This window comes from Crocuta crocuta, unplaced genomic scaffold (assembly GCF_008692635.1).
Source record: "Crocuta crocuta isolate KB4526 unplaced genomic scaffold, BGI_CrCroc_1.0 scaffold186, whole genome shotgun sequence".
In the NCBI taxonomy this organism is placed as follows: Eukaryota; Metazoa; Chordata; class Mammalia; order Carnivora; family Hyaenidae; genus Crocuta; species Crocuta crocuta.
In genome coordinates, this window is record NW_027551569.1 from 8,435,865 (window position 1) to 8,460,994 (window position 25,130).

The following is a 25,130-nucleotide window of genomic DNA, read 5'->3' on the forward strand; positions in this document are numbered from 1 at the left end:
GGACCCAGGTAACCCTTAAACCCTGTAGGATACAAATGGGGTCAGTATATAACCCTTTAATAGGCCACAGGTTGAGAAGCCCAGTAAGTACAACTTCAATCTAACCTACCACCATTCTTTGGGGGAAAAATGCAGAGGACAGGTCTAAACAAGGTGCCATTTTTGTAAAGGGAGAGAATTCCATGACCTTCAGCAGAAGCAGCAAGTGCACAGAAGCCTGAAGATTACCTGAAATGACCACCAGAGGGCAAGCAGTTGATGAAGCTACCACAGACCAGATCTTTAAACCCAGTTATATGGATTTTGGTCCTCTCCTTAGTGTAAGGAGAGAAACCTGGGAAAATGTCATCCTGTTTTAAGATCAGAAACAAGAGCAAGGTTCTTGTTTTCTCTCCTTTATGACTTCGTCTCTTCGATCCTCTTGAAAGATCGCAGTAACAGGTGGCTTTATCCCCCCACAGAATCCCACCAAATGAAAGCCACATAACGTTTTCAATTTATAGAACTCACACAATTTCATTTGTCTTATATAAAATTTATAACTAGAATCTCTCATGTTTTTAAAATGGAGTGTTTTGGGGCACCTGGGTGGCTTAGTTGGTTGTGTCTGACTTCAGCTCAGGTCATGATCTCATAGTTTTTGAGTTCGAGCCCCACATTGGGCTCTGTGCTGACAGCCTGGAGCCTGCTTTGGATTCTGTGTCTCCCTCTCTCTGCCCCTCCCCCACTCACACTCTATCTCTCTCTCTCAGAAATAAACATTAAAATAAAATAAAATGTTTTAAAAATAGAGTGCTGTGAGGGCACCTGGGTGGCTCAGTCAGCTAGGCATCTGACTCTTGATTTCAGCTCAGGTCATGTTCTCATGGTTTGTGAATTTGAGCCCTGCATCTGGCTCTACATTAATAGCACAGAGCCTGCTTGGGATTCTCTCTCTTTCTCTGCCCCCCCTTCCCCACTCAAGCTCTCTCTCTTAAACATTCAAAAAAAAAAAAAAAGAGAGAGAGAAAGAGTGTCATGGAACAAATAAAAAAAACCCCAAGAGGTTCTAATTTTTTGTACGCATTATTTGTTGAGGACCCATGACGTGACCAACACTGTGCTAAGCACATTCATAAATGCTAACTAACGTTAGCCCTGTGACAACTCATGAAGTAGCTATTGGTACAATGAGTGATCACAGTTTCGAGAACTCATTTATTATGGAAATAAACCAAGAGCAAGACTTATGAATGTGTGGCTTTGGCTCAAACAATAATATTCTCAGAAGCACGAGACAGACGGGTGTCTTGTGCATCAAGAGCCCTCAGGGACTCCAGAGGAAGGGTCTGGCTAGCCTGAAACTATGCTTCTGGGCTCCTAGCAGAACCCTGATTGCTCTCTGAGAGGGTGGAGACTACAAGGAAGAGTGCCCTAAAGGAGGCTGTCTCTGGCAGACACCCCCAGCACAGAGCCCACACACTTGCGTCCAATGCCAAAGGAATCCCTTTGACTGATATCTGCCCTCAGTCTTCCCCTGCAAGGGGTCCAGCCCACCCTCACACCACTGTAGCTCTGACTTCCTCCTCCTTCACCTCAGGAGGATGTGGGGTTCATGCTTAGGCTTTACTGTTCTTTAACTGATCTTAACAGTATCTGGCACATAGTGACATCAATATCATCCAGGGACCTCGACAACTTCTCTGTGCTCCATGGGAATCTCTATTCTCTACCTAGCTGCAGTGCTCCTTCCTAAAGGGTGAGATGTGCACATAAAATGGTGCAGACCTCTGGTCACTGAGATGCCACCTCACAAACCCCACAGACATTCCTCAACAGGACCTGGCCTGCCCATCAAACCTCTCCATCTGCCAAAAGATACAGAATGTGGGAATCCAAGTGATTCAGCGAGGCCCAGCACACAGAGTTCACCTGGTGAGGAAACACATAGCAAGACAGAAAAACTCGTTTGAAACAGACAAATCATTGCCTATGGAATAACTGGGAGGGATACAGACATAGGGCTTCCTTCTTTAGGTCTCACTGTTTTTAAAGGGGCTGGAACAAGCATCAGAACAGGGAAGTTCCCTGCCTTGCCATGTAGGGCCTTGAGAGGAACAGGGAGGAAAGAACCCCCAGGCCTTGGTCGTCAGCATGGACCTCACGGTGAGAAATCTAGTAAGTCTCTGGTTTGGGGATGGATTCTCTGCAATAGCAGGGGACGAAGCCCAACTCTGAAAAGCATGTTGTATTTCACTTAATTCAGAAACCATTTTCAATCTGTATCCATCTTGTGGCTCATGTTCTCAATGAATAGAATGTCACACAGCTTTTTACACTTGCAGCCATCACCCCAGTGTGATTTAAAGGTTGCTCCCTAGACAGCAAGCGGAGCTGTATTGTATCTATGTAACCTCTGGGTAGGCTGCAGCCTGGCCGAGAGAGTGAGGCCCAGGAGGGCTCCACACAGGCTAACACAGCCCACTGCCCAGGAACTCGGTGCTTGGCATGGGCTCCTTCAGGTCAACTTGATCCACTGGAGGGAAAGTCTGTACAAGCAGTTAAAGAAGCTTCTCAAGCCTCTCATGCCTTCTCCCAACTTCTCCCAACTCTCAACTATTGACAGTTATTTCTCTTCTAAGATAAGAAACTCCTGAGGCCCTTTCCTTCCCTTATAGGCTCTCAAGATCGAAAATTCCATTTTCTCTAGTTAAAATGAAGTATCCATGTTCTCTTCTCTACTATGAACTGGGCCAGCTCCTGCAGGGCCTCTGCATCCCTGGCAAAGGGGGTTGCAAGGCTAATGGGAAAGGCAGCATACCTTCCGGTTGGTGAAGTAGAGGTTTTCGTGCATATGCACCTTGAGTGAGGGGGTCTTCAGACCGCGCAGGCTGATGATGCCATACTTGGAGCCTCCGACTTTGACATCATTCACTGTGAAGAGCCGATCACTGTTGGTATCGGCCTGGAGGGGAAAAGAGAGTGTCGGTGACCTCCCAGGCCGAGACAAGTGAGCTAAGACCACCTGCCATCTGTCTTGGATCCTGCGCTCTCTGCATCTGCAACTGGTTGAGTGCTCCCACCCACAAGGGAGCATGGACAGAACCTGACTTGACCCTGCCCAGTCCACCTGTCAGTGGGCAAAGCTAACAGGTATCTGATCTCAAGAGGTCAGGAGCAGGGAGGAAGGCAGGGAGGGGGCACTGTCAAGAAGCATGAGGTCTGCACAGTGACTTCACTCAGAACTGGGTTTTGCAAAGTCCCTACATCCACCCGGATGAGTCACATGGGGACATGCAGTCATCATAAAAACCATACAACAATGTGGAAAATGCAAGTTATAACTGTGAAGGGGTAAAAGGAGGATACAAAATTGGATCTCCAATACACGGGCACTTTCCCCCCAGCCAGGTACCAAAAAAAAAAATAAAATAAAAATAAAAAGAGCCTACTGTACTGAAGAAACAAATTACAACAGAAAATACTACAGGGGCACGTGGGTGGCTCAGTTCGTTAAACATCCGACTTTGGCTCAGGTCATGATCCCACAGTTCGTGAGTTTGAGCCCCACATCAGGCTCTGTGTTAACAGCTCAGAGCCCGGAGCCTGTTTCAGATTTTGTGTCTCCCTCTCTCTCTCTGCTCCTCCCCCACTTGCACTCTGTCTCTGTCTCTCTCTCTCAAAAATAAACAGTAAAAAAATTAAAGGGGCCAGGCCTGGATGGCTCAGTCGGTTAAGCATCTGACTTCAGCTCAGTTCATAATCTCACGGTTTGTGGGCTCAAGCCCTGCACTGGGCTCTATGCTGTCCGTTCAGAGCCCGGAGCCTGCTTCAGATTCTGTGTTTCCCTCTCTTTTTGCCACTCCCCTGCTTGCACTGTCCCTCTCTTTCAAAAATAAGTAAACATTAAAAAAAATTTTTTTTTATGTAGTAATTATTTCAAAGCAAACCCCTACATACTCCGGTGTTTTGTATATACTTATAAATACAACATACACACATACGTGGATTTGGATGCTGGTGAAACTATTCACTTTGCAAATTTACTTGGAAAGCAGCTTCCTGAAGAATCATGGCAGTGACAGGAATCAGCTGACAAGCTGATCTCTGGGTGGCAAATCTCCCAATGCTCTGGTCACATAGCCAGCAAGTCACATCTAACCCTGGGTTACTGGGGAGATCTGGGTGCTAGTGCCAGCCTTGTGTGAGATGAAGTAGGAGGACCAGGGCTCAGACCGTACTAAACAGCACGTGTATCCCCACCCAGTTTTATGGAAGAACCCCAGGGAAGGAGGTCCTGAGCGGAAGGCACTGTAAGAAAGTTTTCCAGTGATTTGGGTCAAACTGTGCCCCCAAATGCATGGGAGAGTAAAGCCAGGAGAGAACACGAGTCCTTGCATAACCCTTACAGAAGGGCTCTCCTGTTGAGGTCTCTTGGGGCAAGACCTCAAGGGTCAGCACTGTGGCTTCAGGTTCCAGTCCTTTCACCAGGCTGAGGCTCTCCATTTTGTGTCCTTCTCGAATTCTCCTCAGCCTTCCCCTGGCCTCTAGAAGGAAAGGGCTTACGGGGCAGGCCATGATCTCCTGTGTCCTCAAGCTTCTAGTCTAACTCAGTGGTGTGGCTCCTTTTGTTTGCAGTGGACTCTCGGTCCTCTGCCAACATTTCCCTGAACCCTGGGTTCAAGCAGTCTCTGGTCTTAACCTTGGCTTCCAGCCCAGGTCTAACCTAAAGCAGAGAAGATCTTCTGCTCCCTGTAAAGGGCATGATAGAGGTGTGCTGGATGTGCTGATTCAGGAGCACAGACCTACAGGCCCTCGCCACTGTGGTCAGAGCCAGCAAGCAAGGGAGTAACACAAAGTTGCTACTAAAGGACACTGGTGTTTCAGGTGTGACCACCAGACAATGCCCAGTATAGGAAGGATCAGAAGCCCCTGGTCCACAGTATACCTTTTCAATTTGCACACAACACACCAAAGGGAAAATTACTTTGTGATAGTTCTTAATGTATAGTGGGCCCAGGCTCTCAGATTAAATGACAAGAGCTGTAATGGGCGTGAGGATGGTCAGCAGAGCCTGCACTGCCAGCTCAGCGCCTGCCAGCAGGCAGCCACAAAACATTGGTTACAACCGTAAAACCAAGAGGACACCACCTGCTTTCATGGCACTGGCTTCCACACGGCTAGTCCCGATGAAAACCAATGTTAAGCCATGCAGTGTCAGGGGATAGCAGCTGCACCTCTGGCACCTGCGGGGCGCTCCCTCCCACTCACCAGTATGAGGTTAAATCGGTCGCTTGCCAAAGCGGAGGGATCCGAGCTCTGAATCTGGACCTTTTTCCTCTGCATGCAGCTCACTCGCAGCTCATGAGCTAAACTGCAGAGGGAAAGAGGGATGGGGAGGGCATGGATGCCGCAACGAGACACCCGTGAAGCAGACTCGGAAGCTCTGCCCTGGCCCACACCCTGGAGACTGCCTCCCCTAGTCAGCCACCTCTCCTCCGAAGTAATTCTCAGCAATGGAGTTGAGCAGGGTCCCAAATAACCTCAACTGCAGAACTCTAATGAAAACTAAGGCCAAGAAATGGGTGGCTCATTCTTAGGGTCAAAGAAAGCTGAACTAGACCAATTTTCTTTGGATCACCTTGTACAACTTCTTTCTTGAGACAGAAAGAATGTGCCTGAAAAACGAAAAAAGCAGCAGGCTGAAGAGCACCCGCTAGTATGAAGCAGGTATGGAGCCCTTCCCTTTCTACATCATAAGTACTACCCCGCCAAGAACAAAGCATGTGTTAGGGTGAACGGAAAAGTTTCTAACCAAACCTTTAACTCCCTTCCCTCTCAGGAGAGAAATCTGGAGAGGCATGCCCTACCTGCCCTGGTGGATACCCCTTGCATGGCTGGCCTTCCCTGAAGGGGGCCGTGTTTCATAGTAAGTGCCATAAAGCCACCTGAACTCATGTTGTTTCTTTACAACATGAGTTCTGTGCAGAGCAGGAAGGCAGCAGAATGTACGGGTTAGGAGCTCCGACATTGGGAGTCAGACAATCCCACTCTTTCTAGCTTTATCTTGAGCCAGTCACTCAACTCTGAGTCTCAGCGTCTTCTGGAAACTGGGGAAATATCAACCTAGCTCATCACAGGGTTTCAGTTAGAATTATAGCAGACATCATGAGTATATAAGGTTTAGTACACATATACCTGTTTCATGCTCTATTCTGGGTGACAACTCACTGGAAGAGGAGAAGGGAGCAGAAGTCTCATGAGAATGAAGCTATGGGACCTCCTATTACACTAAAAATGATTTCAAGTAACGCAGAGGAAACATCTTGAGAATTTCTGCTCAGTTTCTCTGCCTGGATCCCTCCTCTCTCTGTGGCTTCCTGCATGAGCCACTTCCCTTGCTCTAAAGGGAGAATGCTTCTCTCAGGGCTGGTTTTAGCAGCAGAAGGCAGGCTGTGAGCTGAGCCCCTCCTCTTCCAACTGTGAAGACTCCTCACAGAGTGGTCACGTACTCTATCCTGACTGGCTTCTTCAACCGTAGATATAAGGAATAGAAAAAGAACATTCATGAAGAAAACTTAACAATGGGGCATTGTCTTACCGGCAATAACTGGTGGCATTGAGAAAACCCAGCTTGCTTTTTTGTAGCAATGAAGATGCATTAAAGCCCATCCTGGCTATTTTCTAAATTAAAAGAAAGAGAAGTTATGTTATGGGATAATGGAGAATGTTTTCAGTTCCATAGGATGTGATGAAAAAGTAAGTGTACTAAGTTGGCAGAAACTATATGCATAAAGATCTAATGTTCTCCTCTTCCTGGCAAGAGGAAAAGTCCATCATAAGAAAGCACGTGAGCTAGAAAGTTGGTTTGGTGCCCACATTCAAACTCCCCATCAATTTATGCCTGGGGAGATGAAGCCACCTCACTAGTGAGCACAAGAATGGCACTGGTCTGCTTTCCATTCGACTATTAGTGATCCCGGGGCCCCCATAAACCACTGAAATGTCCTGGCATGTAATCCCCAGAAGGGATGCAGGAAATTCTCAGATCCAAACCACATCCCTTGGTTTTCTATTTAAAATATACAGTTACTGAAACCATATCAGGCCATTTCCCAAGATTCCTCTGGGGAAGGACAAGATGTGAGAATCACCGATGAAACTTTGCAGATAAGAAAAGGGAGGGTGGGAGAAGATTTCTTGCCTTCTTACTCACTTCATCAGATTTCTATGGGGGAAGTGCAATGCCACATTCCGTCAAGTGCACCATGCTAAGTGTTACAGAGGCAACTACTTGGCACCTCTTATCAACCATGGATGGATTCGGGCACGAGTAGAGGGGACAGCATGGTCACCAGGAATATGGAGTGCACCTTTTTCTGCTTGTCTTCTTCCTCCAGCAGCTGTAGCCTTTTGGTTTCCATCTCCTTGTGCCGGATGCTCTCCTTTGTGAGGGGGTTGCAGTTGTTATGTCCAGGGAGCAAGCGGAAGTAGCGTTTCTTTTCTGGGTCAAAGTAAAACCCTGGCAGATCTTTAGTCAAAAGAAATGAAATCCACTTCAACTTAAACACTGCACTGACTCACCTATGAAGGAACCAGTGACCTGTCCACACCACCCCTCACAGATGCCTGTCTTTTCTGAGGGGCAAGAGGTGGGTTAACATGGTCAGTGCCCATCCTATGCCTGGTTTGGTCCTGCATGGGGGGAGCCGTTTGCCTCAGGACCCCATTCCAGACACAGCCAGGATGTTTAGGTAGTGTTTCAATTTGCTGCAGAATTTCCTCCAAGCCAGGAATGGGCATTGACACACATGGAGTTTACCCACATGCAAGTGAAGACCACACATGGCTAAGAAGGGCAGTCAAAACAGATATGACCAGATGACAAGGCAGGATGAGGTTTCATCTTTCCTACAGGCAGGGACCCGAGAGGTCTACCGTCCAGCTGACTGCCTCACCTGGCACCGAAGAACTCCCAGCTGTGCCAGATGAGGTTGATGGGGCCTCGTCATCGTCAACATGGCCAGAGTCCTGTGGGCTTTGCTGTGCCACTGCGTTATACCTGTTGACACAGAGTCACAGTAACTTGCAATGAGGAGCTTGAGTCCCAGTCATTCTCTGACTATGGGATCCTGCCAGGGTCAGTCAAGGAAGTTCCACAGCCGTCACCCCAACCCTCTGATCCTTCTGATTACTTGGGGAGCTCTGACCTTGCTCTTTTCCTTGAAAGCAGTGCTACCTACTACAAATATACAAAAGTCAGGGCAAGGTTTTGGTTCCTCATCCTTTTTTTTTTTTTTTTAAGTTTTTATAGTTTATTTATTTTTGAGACAGAGAGAGACAGAGCACAAGTAGGGGAGGCGTAGAGACAGAGGGAGACACAGAATCTGAAACAGGCTCCAGGCTCTGAGCTGTCAGCACAGAGCCCGACACAGGGCTTGAACCCATGAACCGTGAGATCATGTCCTGAGCCGAAGTCAGACACTTAACCGACTGAGACACCCAGGTGCCCCTGCTTCCTCATCCTTAACAGGACGCAGGTCATAGTAATTTCCTTTCTTTGTCTTCTCATGTGAGCATTTTGTGAGGTTTTTTTTTTTTCTCATTTTCCAAATGAAAAGGGGATAGAAATCTTTGCCAATGAGAATGTTACCAGCTGGGCTCATTTGTCAGCTCAAGAGCAGTTACAAGGCCAGGTTCATTTCATTCTTTATTGGATTTTGCAATACAAAAGTTTACATTTTACTTGGCTGCACAACCTTACACATGGAGAAACTGGGGTTCAGGGCACAGAAGTGATGTGCTCAGTCAGTACTCAGATAGAGCCATGGTTTAAAGTAAACACTTAATGTGCAAAGCTACAAGCAGCGTCTGTGGCAATTACAGGCTGGGGGATAGAATGATACAGCAAAATACCTAACTGTAGAATCCTGACAAAATCCACTTTAAAAATCAAGAATTTCCTCCCTAACCCTCAAAGGAATACAAACTGAATGACTAGGTTGAAGGAATGAAAGAACTTTCTCTTCTGTCTGTAAATTCTAACTATGCCATTCAGAGAAAACCATTTACTCTTCCTTTTTACAGCCCGGAGCTTTTAAAGGCAGCTCATCTGTGATGAGCAGCAACAGGAGGAAGGACGAAGCGTCATGACAAATGTCTCTATTTCTAGTTCAATGAACGCTGTCTGTCTACACAGAGCCCAAAAGGTGTGCCTGGCATGTTTCCACACTACTCTACCAAAGCAGAGGAGTGCTCTTTTCGCACAGATCGTATTTTGCTGCTCATTGTACTCTTGTGGGAAGGCTTGGGGCCCCCAAAATATCCATGGCTCTCCTTATGTTATACAAACATATGAACATTGGGCACTGTCCTGATCTTTCTACAGTATGGGTCAAATCTGGGACTCTGGCTCAGAGCCACCGATTTTATCCTGCACCCACCACGTATGAAGGGCCTGCTCAGAGGCAGGAAGCCCATCAGAAGCTTTACATAACAGTCCTGCAAACCTTGTATTAGCTCTCTTGTACAAGGGTGACTGAGAGTGAAGTAACTTGCCCAAATTCACACAGGAAAAAGGAGAGGGTCAAACCTAGGCCTCCTGATTCCAAAGCCCTGTTCTTTCTACTTTGATGGTTTTTATTACTGTTTAGGTCAATCTGTTCTAGAGAAGCATCTTGGTATCCGGGATCTTCTGACCTTGTGGCTAGACACCTGTCCATGTTAGAAGGAGGTCTGAAGTGCGGTGGAATTTTGAAACTGGTGGGCAGGCCTCCTCTGGTGAGGAGGGGTCTGTGCAAAGATTCCTGCATGAAAGAAACACAGTCCAGTCCCGGAACAAGATGCCTACCCACACCAGGATAAGACACTCTCCACAGCTCAGGGCCAACAGGACTTCTGGGCATAAGAAAAATTAGAGAATGGAACCTGTTTTATAGTGGGGACTCAACTGAGTATAGATGAAGTTTTACTTTCTAAGCTGGGTAGCAGGTACACGATGTTCGCTGTATTAGTCTTTATACCTTTTTGTGTTTCTTAAATACAGTATTATATATTTAGCTGTTCTAAGGACTTAGGCTTAATGAAATTAGGTCTCTAAAAAGCTATTTTCACTGGCTGGAAAAAAAGGGAGAGAGAGACAGAGGAAAAGTTTGCAAAACAGAAAAACAGCTCTCCAGTTCTGTTGAGGTCTACTTCTAAGCCTCTGGCTACCGCTCTGGACAGAGGTCATGGGCACTCCGAGAAGGAAGAAGAGTGTGATCGTATCTCCTCATTACTCAACCGGTGGCGGGCAGGCTGACCTGCAGCAGCGGCGCCCCTGGGAACGTGGGCTCCACCTCCCACCCCGCGTCTGGATGAGAAGCCTGGCGGCACAACGCAGCCGCACAGTGCTGGGGCCGCCCTGCGCAGCAGCACTTGCCTCTCAGCAGAACCGTGTTGTCCGAGCCAAGGGCTCGGCTGGTGGCTCCTTCTCAAACGTCTTCTATTCTGCCCATTGCTTTTATGCATTTCTGCTCCTAAAACAGAAAAAAAGACAGTTTACATATAAATATGTTATCTGCATGCAGTTTTCATTTGCTTTTTTTAAATAAAAAATTTTTATATTTATTTTTGAGAGAGAGAGAGACAAGTGTGTGAGCAGGGAGGGGCAGAGAGAGGGAGATAGAATCTGAAGCAGGCTCCAGGCTCCCGGCTGTCAGCACAGAGCCTGACGTGGGGCTCAAAGTCACAAACTGTGAGATCATGATCTGTGCCACAGCTGGATGCTTAACTGACTGAGCCACCCACCGGGCCCCATTTGCTTTTTTTTTTTTTTTTTAATGTTTATTTATTTTTAAGAGAGTGTACATGAGCAAGAGGGGGAGGGGCAGGGAGAGAGGAAGAGAGAATCCCAACCAGGCTCTGCACTGTCAGTGCACGAACTGTGAGATCCTGACCCGAGTTGATATCATGAGTTGATGGTGGACTAGTGACCACCCAGGTACCTATTTGCTTCTGTGATAGTTCCTTCATGGTCAGAGCTGGGCAAAAGGACGGCCCAACACGGGTTCTCACCAAGCCAACACGCCAGGCCTCACCTATAAAGGCTGCCTCCAGGTGGAGATACTGATAAAATCCCATGCTTCTGAAGCCACCTCTCTGGCCGCAGTTCTCTTACCTCACAGCCGACACCTGGGCTGGCAGTCTACCGCCTTCTGGTTCCCCGGGTCCCCGTGTGAGGTGATGGCAGATTCTCACAATTACTTTAGATGACAGCTGAGACTGGCATGGACTCCTAGGTTATTCTTCTTTCTCTTCTTTACCAGCTAACATCAGAGTATGTCATTTTTCTTTCACTCCACACACATCCCTATTTGCAGAAAACAGTCGACAGTGAACACTTTGTCCTACACAATGTATAAAGGTTTTAGCTTCCTGAAGTATGGTAGCCGCTAAAGGGACAGGTGTGTATGTGCATTTTTTAAAATAATATGTCTTAATGACACATATTGCCATAATATTTCAAGTGACTTTTTCAAGTCTTGTGTTGCCTGAAACTAGCACTTGAATCACAAGCTTCAACACTGGGAATCACAGTGAGAGGTCTTAAAAAGACCAAACTGTGGTACATGGACCAGCTGCTCTGAGTTTCATGCATTTCCAACATGTGGTGATTCCCTCCACCTCCAACCCATGGGAGACAGTGATGACGCCTTACGGAATACACTTTCATACCGAATGTACTTTAAAGCCACTTTCAAGTGCCAAAACAAAATTAGAAAAACACTTTGAGGGCTGAATGCAGCCAAAGAATAGGCTACAAATCTATTTCCCAACTTGTACTTCTGAGCGGGGAATGCTTGTTAGCATCAGAGCACCACAAGTCTGGACTCCTGGTCCAGTACTTACCCAAACATTCTGCGAATTCTGTAACAAAGTCCTTAGTTTGCTTGCTTCAGACACATTCTCCCTCCCCCTCCAGGTCATCCCATAACCCAGATTACTTTCACCGGACGTTCTCCAGTCCTGTGCCAGAATTAATACAGCACTATTGAAGCAAAGCCTATAGCCGTGCGGGCAGCCATCATAAATGTTTTATTTCCATCCTCTGCTGGGGCAGTATGAATTAACCTAGTTTAATTATTCCTAGTTGGAGTCATTCCCAACAACGCAGGGTGTTATCACTGTCCTCACACTCTTTCCACTTCCCTCCAGTCCTTACTTGCTGGCATAGCTCCCTGCCTCACAGGGAAGAGACATGGTGTCAGGTATGAACAGCCCAGCTTCTCTCTGTTCCCTCCCACAAATACCGGCTTTCACACTTCTAATGGTCTTCTCTCTGGTGTCGGAGCAGTAGGTATCCCTGTGCCTCTTCCTGGCAAACCCACCCCACCTGGCTGCTCCTCACATTTCTTCTCAGACTCTGCAGACACATGTTCAGTCAATTTCCCCTGTCCTCTCTCAGCTTATGAACACCGCCAGGCTTTTCACTTGTATGTGCTCCATCTCTAACCCTAAAGGAAGAAGAAAGTTCTGAGCATGTGGTCCACGTGCACACATCCCACCTGTGCGTTTCCCAGTCACTCCTCAGGCCGCCTCCCTTGCCTTTCTGCTCAAATGCTCTTGTGAGGTCCTACCTGCTAAAGCTACTGGTCTCTTTTTAGCCCATTCCTACCACATGTGATGCCACGAAGCTTCACTCTTTCTTTGGCTTCTGGAATATCTTTCTCTTGGTGTTCCTCTTGTCAAATTCAGTCTTCACTGGTTTTTCTGGTGTCCCCATGTCTGTTTTCTACTGTTCTGTCCTAGATCCTCTTCTTTTCATACTTCTACCATCTCACCTGCCAACACAGATTCGGCTCCAAGCCCTAGTATCCGTCCTGAGCATCCACTTCTTCCACTGCCATCTCCTCCCACAGCGATGGCAGACCCATAGGCTCAGAGCCCATGATCTCTCCCTAGTTCCCCCTCTGCTTTTACCTACCTGTATTTCCCTTCTCTGTAAATAATACCTCTACTGCCACCCTCACCGCTGTTCAACGGCGTGACAACTTTATTCATCTCCCTAAGCAACCCATTTTCACGGCTCCTGGACACCATACACATAGGTCTCACTAAGGATCAATATTCTTGATCTTTATTTAAGAATCAAGTTGTATTTACTAAGTTACAAGCTAAGAGGCATTGTGCAGAGGAAGGGAAATAGGTAGGATTAGCATTAAAAAAACTGAAAAGAGGGGTGCCTGGGTGGCTCAGTTGGTTAAGTGTATGACTTTCGTTCAGGTCATGATCTCGAGGTTCCTGAGTTCGAGCCCTGAGTCAGGCTCTGTGCTGACAGCTCAGAGTCGGGAACCTGCTTCTGATTCTGTGTCTCCCTCTCTCTCTCTGCCCTTCCCCTGCTCACACTTGGTCTCAATCTCTCTCTAAAATAAACATTATAATATTAGAAGAAAAAGAAGGCATAATGTCATAAAAAGATAAACATTTCTGTAGATTGCACATTCTATACAAATGACCCCAGTTTGCTTTAATTACGAAATAATGCATGACTCCAGTGAAGACCACAGTAATGTTAAATCAAAGGCTTTAGATCAGGAGGCAAGAGCATGGCATACTTGCACCATCATCCTCAAAAGAAGGGCACAAAAAGAGTAGGGCACAGTAAATAATGACAGCATTGATTGTGGACTATTTCCAAACCACCACTTCACACAAGCACAGGTGCCAAGTACTGCAACAGATTGAGAGGCTGACAGCATCAACCAAATTAATAAGCAACATTAAGCCAAAGTCATTTTATTTTTTTTCAAGTTTATTTATCTATTTATTTTGAGAGAGAGAGAGAGAGAGGGAAAGAGTGAGAATCCTAAGCAGGCTCCACACTGTCAGCACGGAGCCTGATGGGGGGCTCCATCCCACTAACCATGAGATCATAACATGAGATGAAATCAAGAGTTGGATGCTTGGGGCGCCTGGGTGGCTCAGTCAGTTAAGTGTCTAACTTCAGCTCAGGTCATGATCTCATGGTTAGTGGGTTCAAGCCCAGTGTCGGGCTCTGTGCTGACACCTACCTCAGAGCCTGAAGCCTGTTTCAGAGTCTGTGACTCCCGCCCTCTCTGGCCCTCCCCTGCTCATGCTGTCTCTCTCTCTCTCTCCTAGAAATAAAAAAAAAAAAAATTTAAAAAAATTAAAAAAAAAGATTGCTTTGTTAAAAAAAAGTCACAACAAATACAAGTTGACTGAATATAGAAAGGATTAGAGTAGGATGAAATGGGATCTTTTTGTACTTTTAAGAAGCCTACTTCAGGGGTGGGAAGAGAGTCTTCCAAAAGCAGATGTAGTTTAGTCTTAGTATCTACTTTATGCATTATTTGTCCTTATCACTGTGTACTGAACTTTGTACTCTCATCTTATATTAGACGTGATGTGAATTCTCTCAGCAAAGATCCTGCTTTGTTCCTTCCTCTGTTCCTAGCACCCATGACCTAGTTAGTTCAGTAAATGTTCACTGAACTAAACAAAAACAAAACCACCTTGCAGCTACTTTAAAATCCCAGGTAGCCCCTTTCTGCTCTGGGCATTTTCACTTGCTATTCAACACAGATTTACAGAGAGCCCACTGAGCCCTGGGGAGCAGGCAGAGATAAATAAACTGTGGTTTCTATTCTCAAGACACTAGTTGGTCACTAGGAATGCTGATGTATGAACCGGTTCCTTCATTAGTGAAGACTCCACTCTGGTCTCTCCACATGTAGCAAAAAAGAAGACAGTCATTGCTCTGAGTGGAAGGAAGGCTAGGGGGAGAGACAGTCTGAGTTGCAGTTGGGAGTGTCAGGCAAGGGGGTGAGGTGAGGGACCTGCAGCAAACAGTTTGGTATGGCCAGAGCCTAAAGTACAAGGAGTTGAGGGATGAGGCTGGAAAGGCAGGCAGGGCCAGCCCATGAGGGCTCTATGATTAGACATCCATGTTGGAAACGGCACTTTATAGGCAGCAGAGAGAATAAGCTGGAAGTTAAGGACTGCTGCAGCAAATGAGATGAGATGAACCCACCATAGGAAATGGCACTTGGGACAGAGGATCTTGAATTTAGAAAGACTCATGTGAATTTCATAGGAGAGGTGGAGACAGAGGAGTGAGGAACCAGTAAGTTACTAACTGGTAGGGTCCTGGCCTGGGAGACCAGGAATAAAGTAAAAGAGCAGTTTGGGGGAGAGAAGACAATGAGTCTCGTTTTGAACATACCGATTTCAAGATGCCTATAGAACACCAAGGTAGGCAGCTGTTAAAAGGGTCTGGAAATCAAGACAGGAAACAAGGCTAAAGATACAGATTTGAGAGTCATCAACACAAGATGATACACACTGAGACATGTAGATCCAAAGTCAAATATATAGTGAGGATTTGAATTCAAAATTAGAGTTAATTTTGGGGGCACCTGGATGGCCCAGTTGGTTAAGCTTCTGACTTCGGCTCAGGGCATGATCTCACGGTTTGTGAGTTCCAGCCCCACATCCGGCTCTGTGCTGACAGCTCAGAGCCTGGAGCCTGCTTCGGATTCTGTGTCTCCCCCTCTCTCTGCCCCTCCCATGCTCTCTCTTTCAATAATAAAAACGGGGGCACCTGGGTGGCTCAGTTGGTTAAGCGTCCGACTTCAGCTCAGGTCATGATCTCACAGTTCATGGGTTCGAGCCCTGCGTCGGTCTTTGTGCTGACAGCTAGCTCAGACCCTGAAGCCTGCTTCAGATTCTTTTTTTTTTTTAGAAAGAATTCTTTTTTTTCTTATATATATATTTTTATTTATTTCTAGGAGAGAGAGAGACAGCGTGAGCAGGGGAGGGTCAGAGAGAGAGACACACACACAGACTCCGAAACAGGCTCCAGGCTCTGAGCTGGCAGTCAGCACAGAGCCCGACGCGGGGCTCGAACCCACGAACCGCAAGATCATGACCTAAGCGAAGTCGGACGCTTAACCGACTAAGCCACCCAGGCGCCCCGCCTGCTTCAGATTGTGTCTCCCTCTCTCTCTCAGAAATAAAAAATAAATAAAAATGTTAACAAATTAAAAAGAAAAAAACAAAATTAGAGTTAATTTTATTGGAAATTCACACCTATCAGTTTTTAGATCAGTGTTTCTTAACTGAGGGCAATTTTCTTTACCAGGGGACTTTTGGCAATGTCTGGAGACATTTTTGTTTGTCACAACTTGGGGGGAGGGGCAGTGACAGAGGTGGTTGACATTGCCAGTTAGTGAGAAGCCAGAGATGCTGTTAACCATCTTGCAATACACAGGACAGTCCCCTAAAATGAATTATCCCAGCCCCAAATAGAGCTGATGTAGACGAACTTTTTTTTTATGGGTGTGTGTGTGTGTGTGTGTGTGTGTGTGAGAGAGAGAGAGAGAGAGAGCGAGCATGATCAGGGGAGGGGCAGAGAGAAAGGGAGAGATAAAATCCCAAGCAGACTCCACGCTGTCATCAGAGAGACCCATGTGGAGCTCAAACCCACCGTGAGATCATGACCTGAGCTGAAATCAAGAGCCAGATGCCTATATGACTGAGCCACCCAGGCGCCCTGAGTATTGGAAGACCCTTAGAAACTGTTCTTGACAGAAGTGCTAACAATTTGCTAGATAAAAATGCTGAATCCCAGCTTCTTTGCAGCTCCTCTGCCAGACAGGTATTAAGTAAGATGTGTTGTGGAAGGCTGGGCTTGGCTTTGCTTTCAGAGATATCTTGTAAGTACTTGAAATAAGGAAAATTTCTTTTAATATTAAAGAACATTAATATTTTATTGTTTATTTTTGAGAGCGAGTGAGCAAGTAGGGGAGGAACAGAGAGGGAGACACAGAATCTGAAGCAGGCTCCAGGCTCTGCACTGACAAAAGAGAGCCTGATGTAGGTCTCAAACCCACAGACCATGAGATCATGACCTGAGCCGAAGTCAGATGCTTAACCGACTGAGCCACCTACGCACACCCTTTTTAATTTTTAAAAAAATGTTTTATTTATTTTTGAAGGAGAGAGACAGAGCCCAAACAGGGGGAGGGGCAGAGAGAGGGAGGGAGAGGGAGACATAGAATCCAAAAACAGTTTCTAGGCTCTGAGTTGTCAGCATACAGCCCGATACGTGGCTCGAACTCATGAACCATGAGATCATGGCCTGAGACAAAGTTGGACGCTTAACCAGCTGAGACCCCCAGGTGCCCCAAGAAAAATAATTTCTAAGAGACCATTATTTTGTAAGGACAATGTTAATCTCAAACAAACATGACTTAATTTTGGAAAGTGATTGGGCAATACTTATCAAAATTATTATATGACACAGACACACACATCATCAACAAAATGCTAGCAAATCAAATCCAGAAGCATATAAAAAGGATTATATGTGATGAGTAAGCAGGATTTATCCCAGGAATATAAGTTTGATTCAACATAGGAAAATCAATCAATGTAATATAGCATATTAATAGAATAAACGGAGGGGAAAACTCCACATGATTATTTCAACAGATGCAGAATGCCTCTCATGATTAAAAACTAGGAACAGAAAAGTTATAACTTTCTCAACTTGATCAAGGGCATCCACAAAATACCCAAAGCTGGTGTGTCTGGCTGGCTCAGTCAGTAGGGCCGGGACTCTTGATCTCAGGGTCATGAGTTCAAGCCCCACACTGAGTGTGAAGCCTACTTAAAACAAACACCCAAAGCTAACATCATACTTCATCATGAAAAGAGTACAAGTTTTCCCCAGGATAAGGAACAAGATAAGGATGTCCATTCTCACCATTTCTATTCAACATTCTACTAAAAGTTCTAGCCAGGGGCAATTCAGCAAGAAAAAGAAATAAAAGGCATCCAAACAGGAAAAGAAGTAAAGCTATTTCTTCTTGTAGATGACATGATTTTATGTAGAAAAAAATCCTAAAGACTCTACAAAAAAACTATTAGAGGTGAAAAATGAGTTAAGTAAGTTTGTAGGATATAAGATATTTTAAAAAATGAGTTGTAATCCTATGCTAGCAATGAACAATCTGAAAATGAAATTAAAGAAAACAATTCCATTTACAGTAACATCAAAAAGAATACTTAGAAATATACATAATAAAGTTAAGAGTGTAACTTGTACATTGAAACTATAAAACATTCTGAAAGAAATTAAAGAAGACCTAAATAAATGGAAAAACATCCATGTAATGAATTGGAAGACCCTGAGATTAATGAGTCTCATGCTTTATCGACTGAGACAGCCAGGCATCCCCCAACTGATTTTTGAAAAAGGTGCCGGGGCGCCTGGGTGGCTTAGTCGGTTAAGCGTCCGACTTTCGCTTAGGTCATGATCTCGCAGTTCGTGGGTTCGAGCCCCGAGTCGGGCTCTGTGCTGACTGCCAGCTCAGAGCCTGGAGCCTGTTTCAGTCTGTGACTCCCTCTCTCTCTGACCCTCCCCTGCTCACACTGTCTCTCTCTCTCTCTCCTAGAAATAAATAAAACATTTAAAAAAAAAAAAAAAAGGAAAAGGTGCCAACACTACTCAGTGGGGGGAAAGAATAATCTTTTCAACTGCTAGGACAACTGGATATTCACCTGTAAAAGAATGAATTTGGATCCATATTTCACATTATACATAAAAATTAACTCTAATGGACCCAATATTTAAAACTGTAAAACTCTTTGAAAAAAATAAAGGTATATAAATCATCATGATCATGGAATAATGGTTTTTCAGATACAACACCTGAAACATAAGAAAAAAAAACTGGACTTCATCAAAAACTTTTGTGCAAAGGGCACTATTAAGTGAAAAGACAAAAAAGTAAAAAGATAACTCACAAAATGGAATAAAATTATTTTTAAATCATATATTTGATAAGGATTTAGTATCCAGAATACACAACTCAATAGGAAAAGTAATGAGCAAAAAAATTAAAGACATACAAATGGCCACTTAGAACATGAAAAGATGTTCAACATTACTGGTCACTAAGTAGATGCAAATCAAAACTACAGTGATAGCACTTCATCCATACCAGGATGGCTACAATAAAAAAAAAAAAATAGGTAACAAGTGTTGGTGAGGATGTGGAGAAACCTCAAACATTGCTGGTGGAAGGCAAAATGCTGTAGGCACTTTGGAAAAATAGTTTGGTAGTTCGTCAAAAGGTTCAACAGTTGCCACATGACCTAGCAAAACCCAGCAGAAACAAAAACACAGGGCTATATAAAAATGTAGATGGTAACATTCACGGCAGCATTATACATAATTGTCCCAAAGTGGAAACAACCCAAATTTCATTCAACTGATGAATGGATATACACAATACACCACATACACAGGATGGTGTTCAACCACGAAGAGTGAGGTATGGATGCCTACTACAGTGTGGACGAACCTCAGAAACATTATGCTAAGCGAAAGAAGCCAGACAGAAAAGGCCACATCTTGTATGAATCAACATACAGGAAATCTCCAGAACAGGCAAGTCCAGATAGAAAGAGAAAGGGAGGAGAGACAGGAAAGAAGAGGTGGTTTCCAAGGGGCCGGGAGTAGGGAAAGAGAAGGCAGAGAATGCAGAGTGACTAACTGGTACAAAGATTTCTGCCCCCATATGGTTCTTTTTAAAAGAAGCTTCTTGGGGAGTCTATTCTTCTGTTATGAGTAACTGCTTTTCTCAGTCATCCCAAGTTAGTTGATAAAGGCTCGGATTACATTGTTTCATATTTTTAGAAGTAAGAGTCACTGTTAACACCCTTTATCTGGGTGGTAGCTTAGTAAAATTTTTATAGAATTTTAGATAATGGGTGCCTTGGTGGCTCAGTTGGTTAAGTGACTGACTCTCGATTTCAGCTCAGGTCATGACCTCACAGTCATGGGATTGAGCCCTGAGCTGGGCTCTGCACTGGCAGAGCACTCTCCTCAAAATAAACAAACGTTAAAAAAAAAAAATTTTTAAATGATTTATGATGTTCCACGTGTACCTGTTTATGTTTTCGTAGGCAACATTCCACCAAATTACTAGCTTTTGTGCTAAAAGCTATGGTATCATATATAATACTTTATTTTTATTTTAATTTTTTTAATGTTTTATTTATTTCTAGGAGAGAGAGAGAGAGACAGCACGAGCACGGGAGGGTCAGAGAGAGAGGGAGTCACAGACTGAAACAGGCTCCAGGCTCTGAGCTGGCAGTCAGCACAAAGCCCGATGCGGGGCTCGAACCCACGAACTGCGAGATCATGACCTAAGTGAAAGTTGGACGCTTAACCGACTAAGCCACCCAGGTGCCCCTCATATATAATACTCTAGTAGGACAGCAGTTTGTTTTAAAACCAGAATCAGGTTGAATGTGACTTTTATTTAAACTAAAGTTTATGCCTGTGCATTTGTAAACACTGATACACTAGTGTCATATTTCCTTTATTCTGTTTGATTATACACTTACTGAAAGGTAAGTATACAGACTGAATGATGAGACTTCATGTTTTAGTAAACGTTTAAAAAAAAGAAAATTGGTCTTTTTACTTAACGTTTCATGAGATAGAAGTTTTTAATTAGAACTAGATAAAATCCTTTTCTTCAGCTGACCTAAAAAAAGCTAAATGGAATTGGTAGATCTTTTGGTTTCTGTTATCTACTTACTAAAGCACTCCCTACTGTAAGAACAGTGCAATAAAATGAAACACTTTGAAATCCATAATTAAAAAAAAAAGAGGAGGATAAAGAAACAAAACCCCCCCCCCCATATCATAAGGTAAGAGGTTAAAATGACTAGGGGTATGTAATATTTATTTTTTAATTTTTATTATTTATTTTTATTTTTAAAATTTTTAATGTTTTATTTATTTCTTTTTTTTTTTTTAATTTATTTCTAGGAGAGAGAGAGAGACAGCGTGAGCAGGGGAGGGTCAGAGAGAGAGGGAGACACAGAATCTGAAACAGGCTCCAGGCTCTGAGCCGTCAGCACAGAGCCCAACGCGGGGCTCGAACTCACAAACCATGAGATCATGACCTGAGCCGAGTCAGACACTTAACCGACTTAGCCACCCAGGCGCCCCTATAATGTTTTTTATAACCTCCATTTTAGGTCAGTACAAACTTATTTTAATTTTTTCCCTTATTTTCAGTAGCATTTCATTCTGAGATTTAACATGGCAGGTTGGTATAAAGTTTTACAATTCAGCACAGAAGACCCCCAGGCCCACGGTTTCACTTTCCCCAGTTCAAATCCAGAAACAGAGGATCTTCCTCCGGCTGTATCATCAGGAGATCAATTGTGTCACAAAGCCTAAATGTCTCATCTCACAGGCATTTTTATCATCACATCATCACAAAAAAGGGTGAATACAGTAAAATAAGAAGTTTTGAGACAGATCACATTCACATAACTTTTATCACGGTGCACTGTTGTAACTGTTCTCTATCATTAGTTGCTGTTCATGTCTTACTGTGCCTAATGTATGAATTAAATTTTATCACAGGTATGTATGTATAGGAAAAATGTAGTATACACAGGTTTTGGTACCATCCATGGTTTCAGGCATCCAGGGGGGGGTGTTGGAATGGGTTCCCCCAGATAAGGGGTACCACTGAAATCCTGGATTCAGAGTCATTTTAAGATAAAAATGGAAAAAAGTATAAGAAAATTAATTTTCTTCTGTAACTTTTCAAATCATCTGCTTGTTGATCCTTTCTTAGTCAACAAGTGGATACCTGTCCTCTTCCAAATACACTTAGCTGACAGCAATCTCTGAAAAGAAACTCTTAATCTGCTGTCAGCGAGCACTCTTGCTTAAGAGTGCTACAGACCCCCAACAGTTAAAACCAGAAAGAGACAGGACCACCCAACTCATGCTCTGAAACCTACTGTTTTGATTTCTTATCATACTTTCTTGAGGCACTGATGAAGATGTTTTGAATTGACTAGAACACTGCAACCGCCAGGCCAGAAAAGTCCTAACAGCAACAGAATGTATAGAAGGCCACATCCCAAACATCCCCTCCCATGATCACCGGCTCTACACATACTGACCCCCATCTATGATCACATCCTATCTGTCCTTTTGCACATACCCTTCTAACTTCTCTCTATAAAACTACAGATGTCCACATTGCAGACTGGGAAGTCAGTTAAGGCTGGAGCCTGCCACCTTCTCTGCACCACTGGAAATAATTTCTCCCTTTCTCTTTTCCAAACCCTGTCTCTTATTACTGGCTTCTCTTGCTATGAGTTTACCCGAGTTTGTTCTGCAACAGTATTGGCAAACCTAGCCAGGTGTGCTTTTGATTTGCCCAGCTCCCTTGGGATTCCCAGGTATGAAGCAGTTGGTCTCACAGTGAACCAAATCTTCCCTCTTGGTTTCCTGAGATACTAGCTGAGATATATCACTGGGTTACATCCTCACATTATCTGAATGAGGTGGATAATCTGGTGGATACCTAGAACTTCTGAAAAACCTATAAATTTCCTCATTAACCTTTGGGGTATTTTGGTAGGCAGCAGTGTATACCTGTAATGCTTTGCTGTGAAACAGAATTCGATGTGATAAAACTGAAATACAGTCTTGGTATCCTTTACTTTTTGCTTTTCAGAACTGCCAATAGCTTTCTCCACATGAAAGCTGTTTGGATAACATCCACTCTAGCTGTATGTAATTGGGTTTTGCCTGTGAAACAACATGCCCCTCAGATGGGTTTGCGGACTTGTCCTTTTTTTATAGTTTATTTCTGAGACAGAGAGACAGAGCATGAGTGGGGGAGTGGCAGAGAGAATGGGAGACACAGAATCTGAAGCAGGCTCCAGCCTCTGAGCTAGCCGTCAGCACAGGGCCTGACTCGGGGCTCCAACCCACGAACCATGAGATGACTTGGGCCGAAGTCAGACGCTTAACCTACTGAGCCACCCAGGTGCCTCCGGACTTGTCCTTTCTAATTTCGCTTAGCTTCTCCATTTCCTTGCTGTCACTGCTGCTGTGACATCATCTCATTTCATTATCTTGGTCTCATAAGCTTTCAAAGGTTCACCTCCTTAGGCTCCAAGTATGAATCTCCACTTGAGGATAATCCAGAAGTTTGGCAAGTTCCTGAGTTTTTTGGGCCCTGCTTCAAATCTAGGGTCTCTGTAGAGGCCTAGTGGCAGGATCTCCCCCTGGTCGGCTTTCCCTCACAGTCGCACAGTTCTCTCCAAAGGAGTGGCCAAGAGGCCTATGGTTGCAATACCCAGTTTTCGCGATAACTGGCACTGCTCCTTCCCCAAGACGCCTCCTGGGCAACCCCAGACCATGGGAGACCACGGGGCTCTGCCCTGGGCCTCTACTCTTCCTGACGCCGGGAGCCCACAGGGTTCTCCTCGCTCCAGCCTGGGGCTAAAATTCAGCACGGGATGCAGGCTCCATCTCTCCCACTGGAGAGCTCAGGTTGGGAGGCCCTGGCTGCTGGGCCTCAACGTCCGGCCTGGAGCCCAACAAGGCCTCTTCGTAGAGCCTAGGCTGCACGGGTATGCGATAAATATGTTCTGAGGATAGTGGCACGACCTTCTAAATATACTACAAAACCCACCCACCCATACCCTTTAAAATGGCAGATTTTATGGTATGTGAATTAGATTTAGTATGCATCAGCATATTTAAAAGTGAGAAACATCCTAAAAAATCTAACAGGGTAATAATTAAGATTACAGACACTACTGGATTGTAATGTGGAAAATGCTAATGCTGAATAGCTTGTAAAGCCGAATACAAAATGGCTTCTGCTAAGTGCTTGCCAAGCCCACCTTGAGTTGTTTTTTTTTTTAACTATTTTACAAATAAGGAAACTGAGGCTTTGGCTAAGTATCTGACCCAGCAGGACGCAATGAGTGTTGGAAAAGGAATTCCACCCCTGCTGGTCAGGCCCCAGGGTTTGGTCACCCCCAGAACACCACTTCAACTCTAATTTACATTGTTATTTAAAATGAGACAGCGGGATTTTTGGAATTTTGTTTCCTCCAGGAAGTCGTCCCGGTTTTCTTTCCTGCTTGCTGTTTGATTCGCGAGACAAGGTGTGTAGACTACGCCAGGCCCACCTGGGGGAAGAGGGTATCACAGTTTCCGAGGTCAACGGGGGCGGGGGGCGACGACCCTGAGAAGAGGAAAAGGTGGCTCTCCCGCTAACACACAACTGGGGCGGTGGGGGGGGGAGGGAAGGTTAGCTGGGAAAGCTTGGGTTCAAGCCGGGCCTCCACCACTCACTAGTTCAGTAGTCAGCCTGGGCGAGCGAAACCTCACAGGCCTCTTCCCGCGTCTGACAAAGGTAGTGCTGCCCACCTCACAGCGTTGGCGGGGGGAAAACTGCTCGGGGAGCAGCTGGCACACTGCCTGGCACTCCGTCAGCGCTCAGCGTGCCTTGGCTCTGAACACAGCCTCAACTTTCAGGGAACCCGCCACCAAGGGTCCGCGGTCCAGCCTGGTGACAGGTGCGGGGCGACACCTTCAGCAACAGGGCTTTAAAAAGCGCTCCTTCGGGTCCAACACAGGGCGGCGACACTCGGGCCTCCCACCCCCACCCGGGTGTTCAGGGCCGAAGAACGTACCAGACAAGACGAGCCCTGCTGTGCCCGCCCACGAAGACTGCACACGGAGGCTCGCCGGCCCAGCCCCCCACCCACGCCTCAGTCAGGCCAGCGTTCCACGTGCTCGGCGGCTCCCCGCCCCTTTCTCCGGCCTTCCCCCGCGGCCCATCCTACCCCGCGCTCTGTGAGGAGAGCAGCAGCGGCCCCCAGACCAACGCCAAAAGTCCCGCTCGTCGACAGACACTTACTTCTTAGAGCGTCCTTTCTGGCTCTCTCAGGCCCAGGACCAGCACGAGTACGGGCTACGCGTGGAAGGACCCGGAAAGACCCAGGTGTAGCGTCCGCCAGTGAGTTGCGTCCGTTTTTTGTGTTGTCGCAGCGGATAGGACTAGGCGGCCGCCCCTTTTCTTCTTATTGGGCGTGTCTTCTGACTGTCTACGCCAATAGGGTGGATCTTGGAGGGGGCGGAGATTGGAAGTTCGGCTCCGCCCAGGCCTGGCGAAGAGGCCGNGTTCTGAACCCGGAAGTTCCGAGGGGGCATCCTTGGACTAGGTGGGTACCTAACCCAGCCACGCCTACCATGTCTGCCCAAAGCCAATGGGTCCAGCCCAGAGAAGTCCTCTCGTCGC

The 25,130-nt window shown here is 45.6% G+C and overlaps 1 protein-coding gene across 4 annotated transcripts in view; it reads right to left on the minus strand.

The window, feature by feature from the left end:
* The window catches only part of DCAF4 (DDB1 and CUL4 associated factor 4), a 33,354-nt gene extending 8,483 nt beyond the window's left edge, over window positions 1–24,871 (minus strand). For 3 of the 4 annotated variants that reach the window (XM_077750835.1, XM_077750833.1, XM_077750836.1), the window contains exons 1-9: window positions 24,750–24,871; window positions 11,138–11,329; window positions 10,400–10,496; window positions 7,938–8,041; window positions 7,353–7,510; window positions 6,581–6,663; window positions 5,251–5,353; window positions 2,801–2,944; window positions 1,862–1,911 (exon numbers count right to left, since the gene is read on the minus strand). In XM_077750835.1, coding sequence (XP_077606961.1) covers window positions 1,862–1,911; window positions 2,801–2,944; window positions 5,251–5,353; window positions 6,581–6,663; window positions 7,353–7,510; window positions 7,938–8,041; window positions 10,400–10,488 — 731 coding nt within the window. In that variant the 5' untranslated portion in view covers window positions 10,489–10,496; window positions 11,138–11,329; window positions 24,750–24,871. The remainder of the gene's footprint in view (window positions 1–1,861; window positions 1,912–2,800; window positions 2,945–5,250; window positions 5,354–6,580; window positions 6,664–7,352; window positions 7,511–7,937; window positions 8,042–10,399; window positions 10,497–11,137; window positions 11,330–24,749) is intronic. The other variant, XM_077750834.1, reaches the window with a different exon arrangement.
* Between the last annotated feature and the right edge of the window lie 259 nt (window positions 24,872–25,130).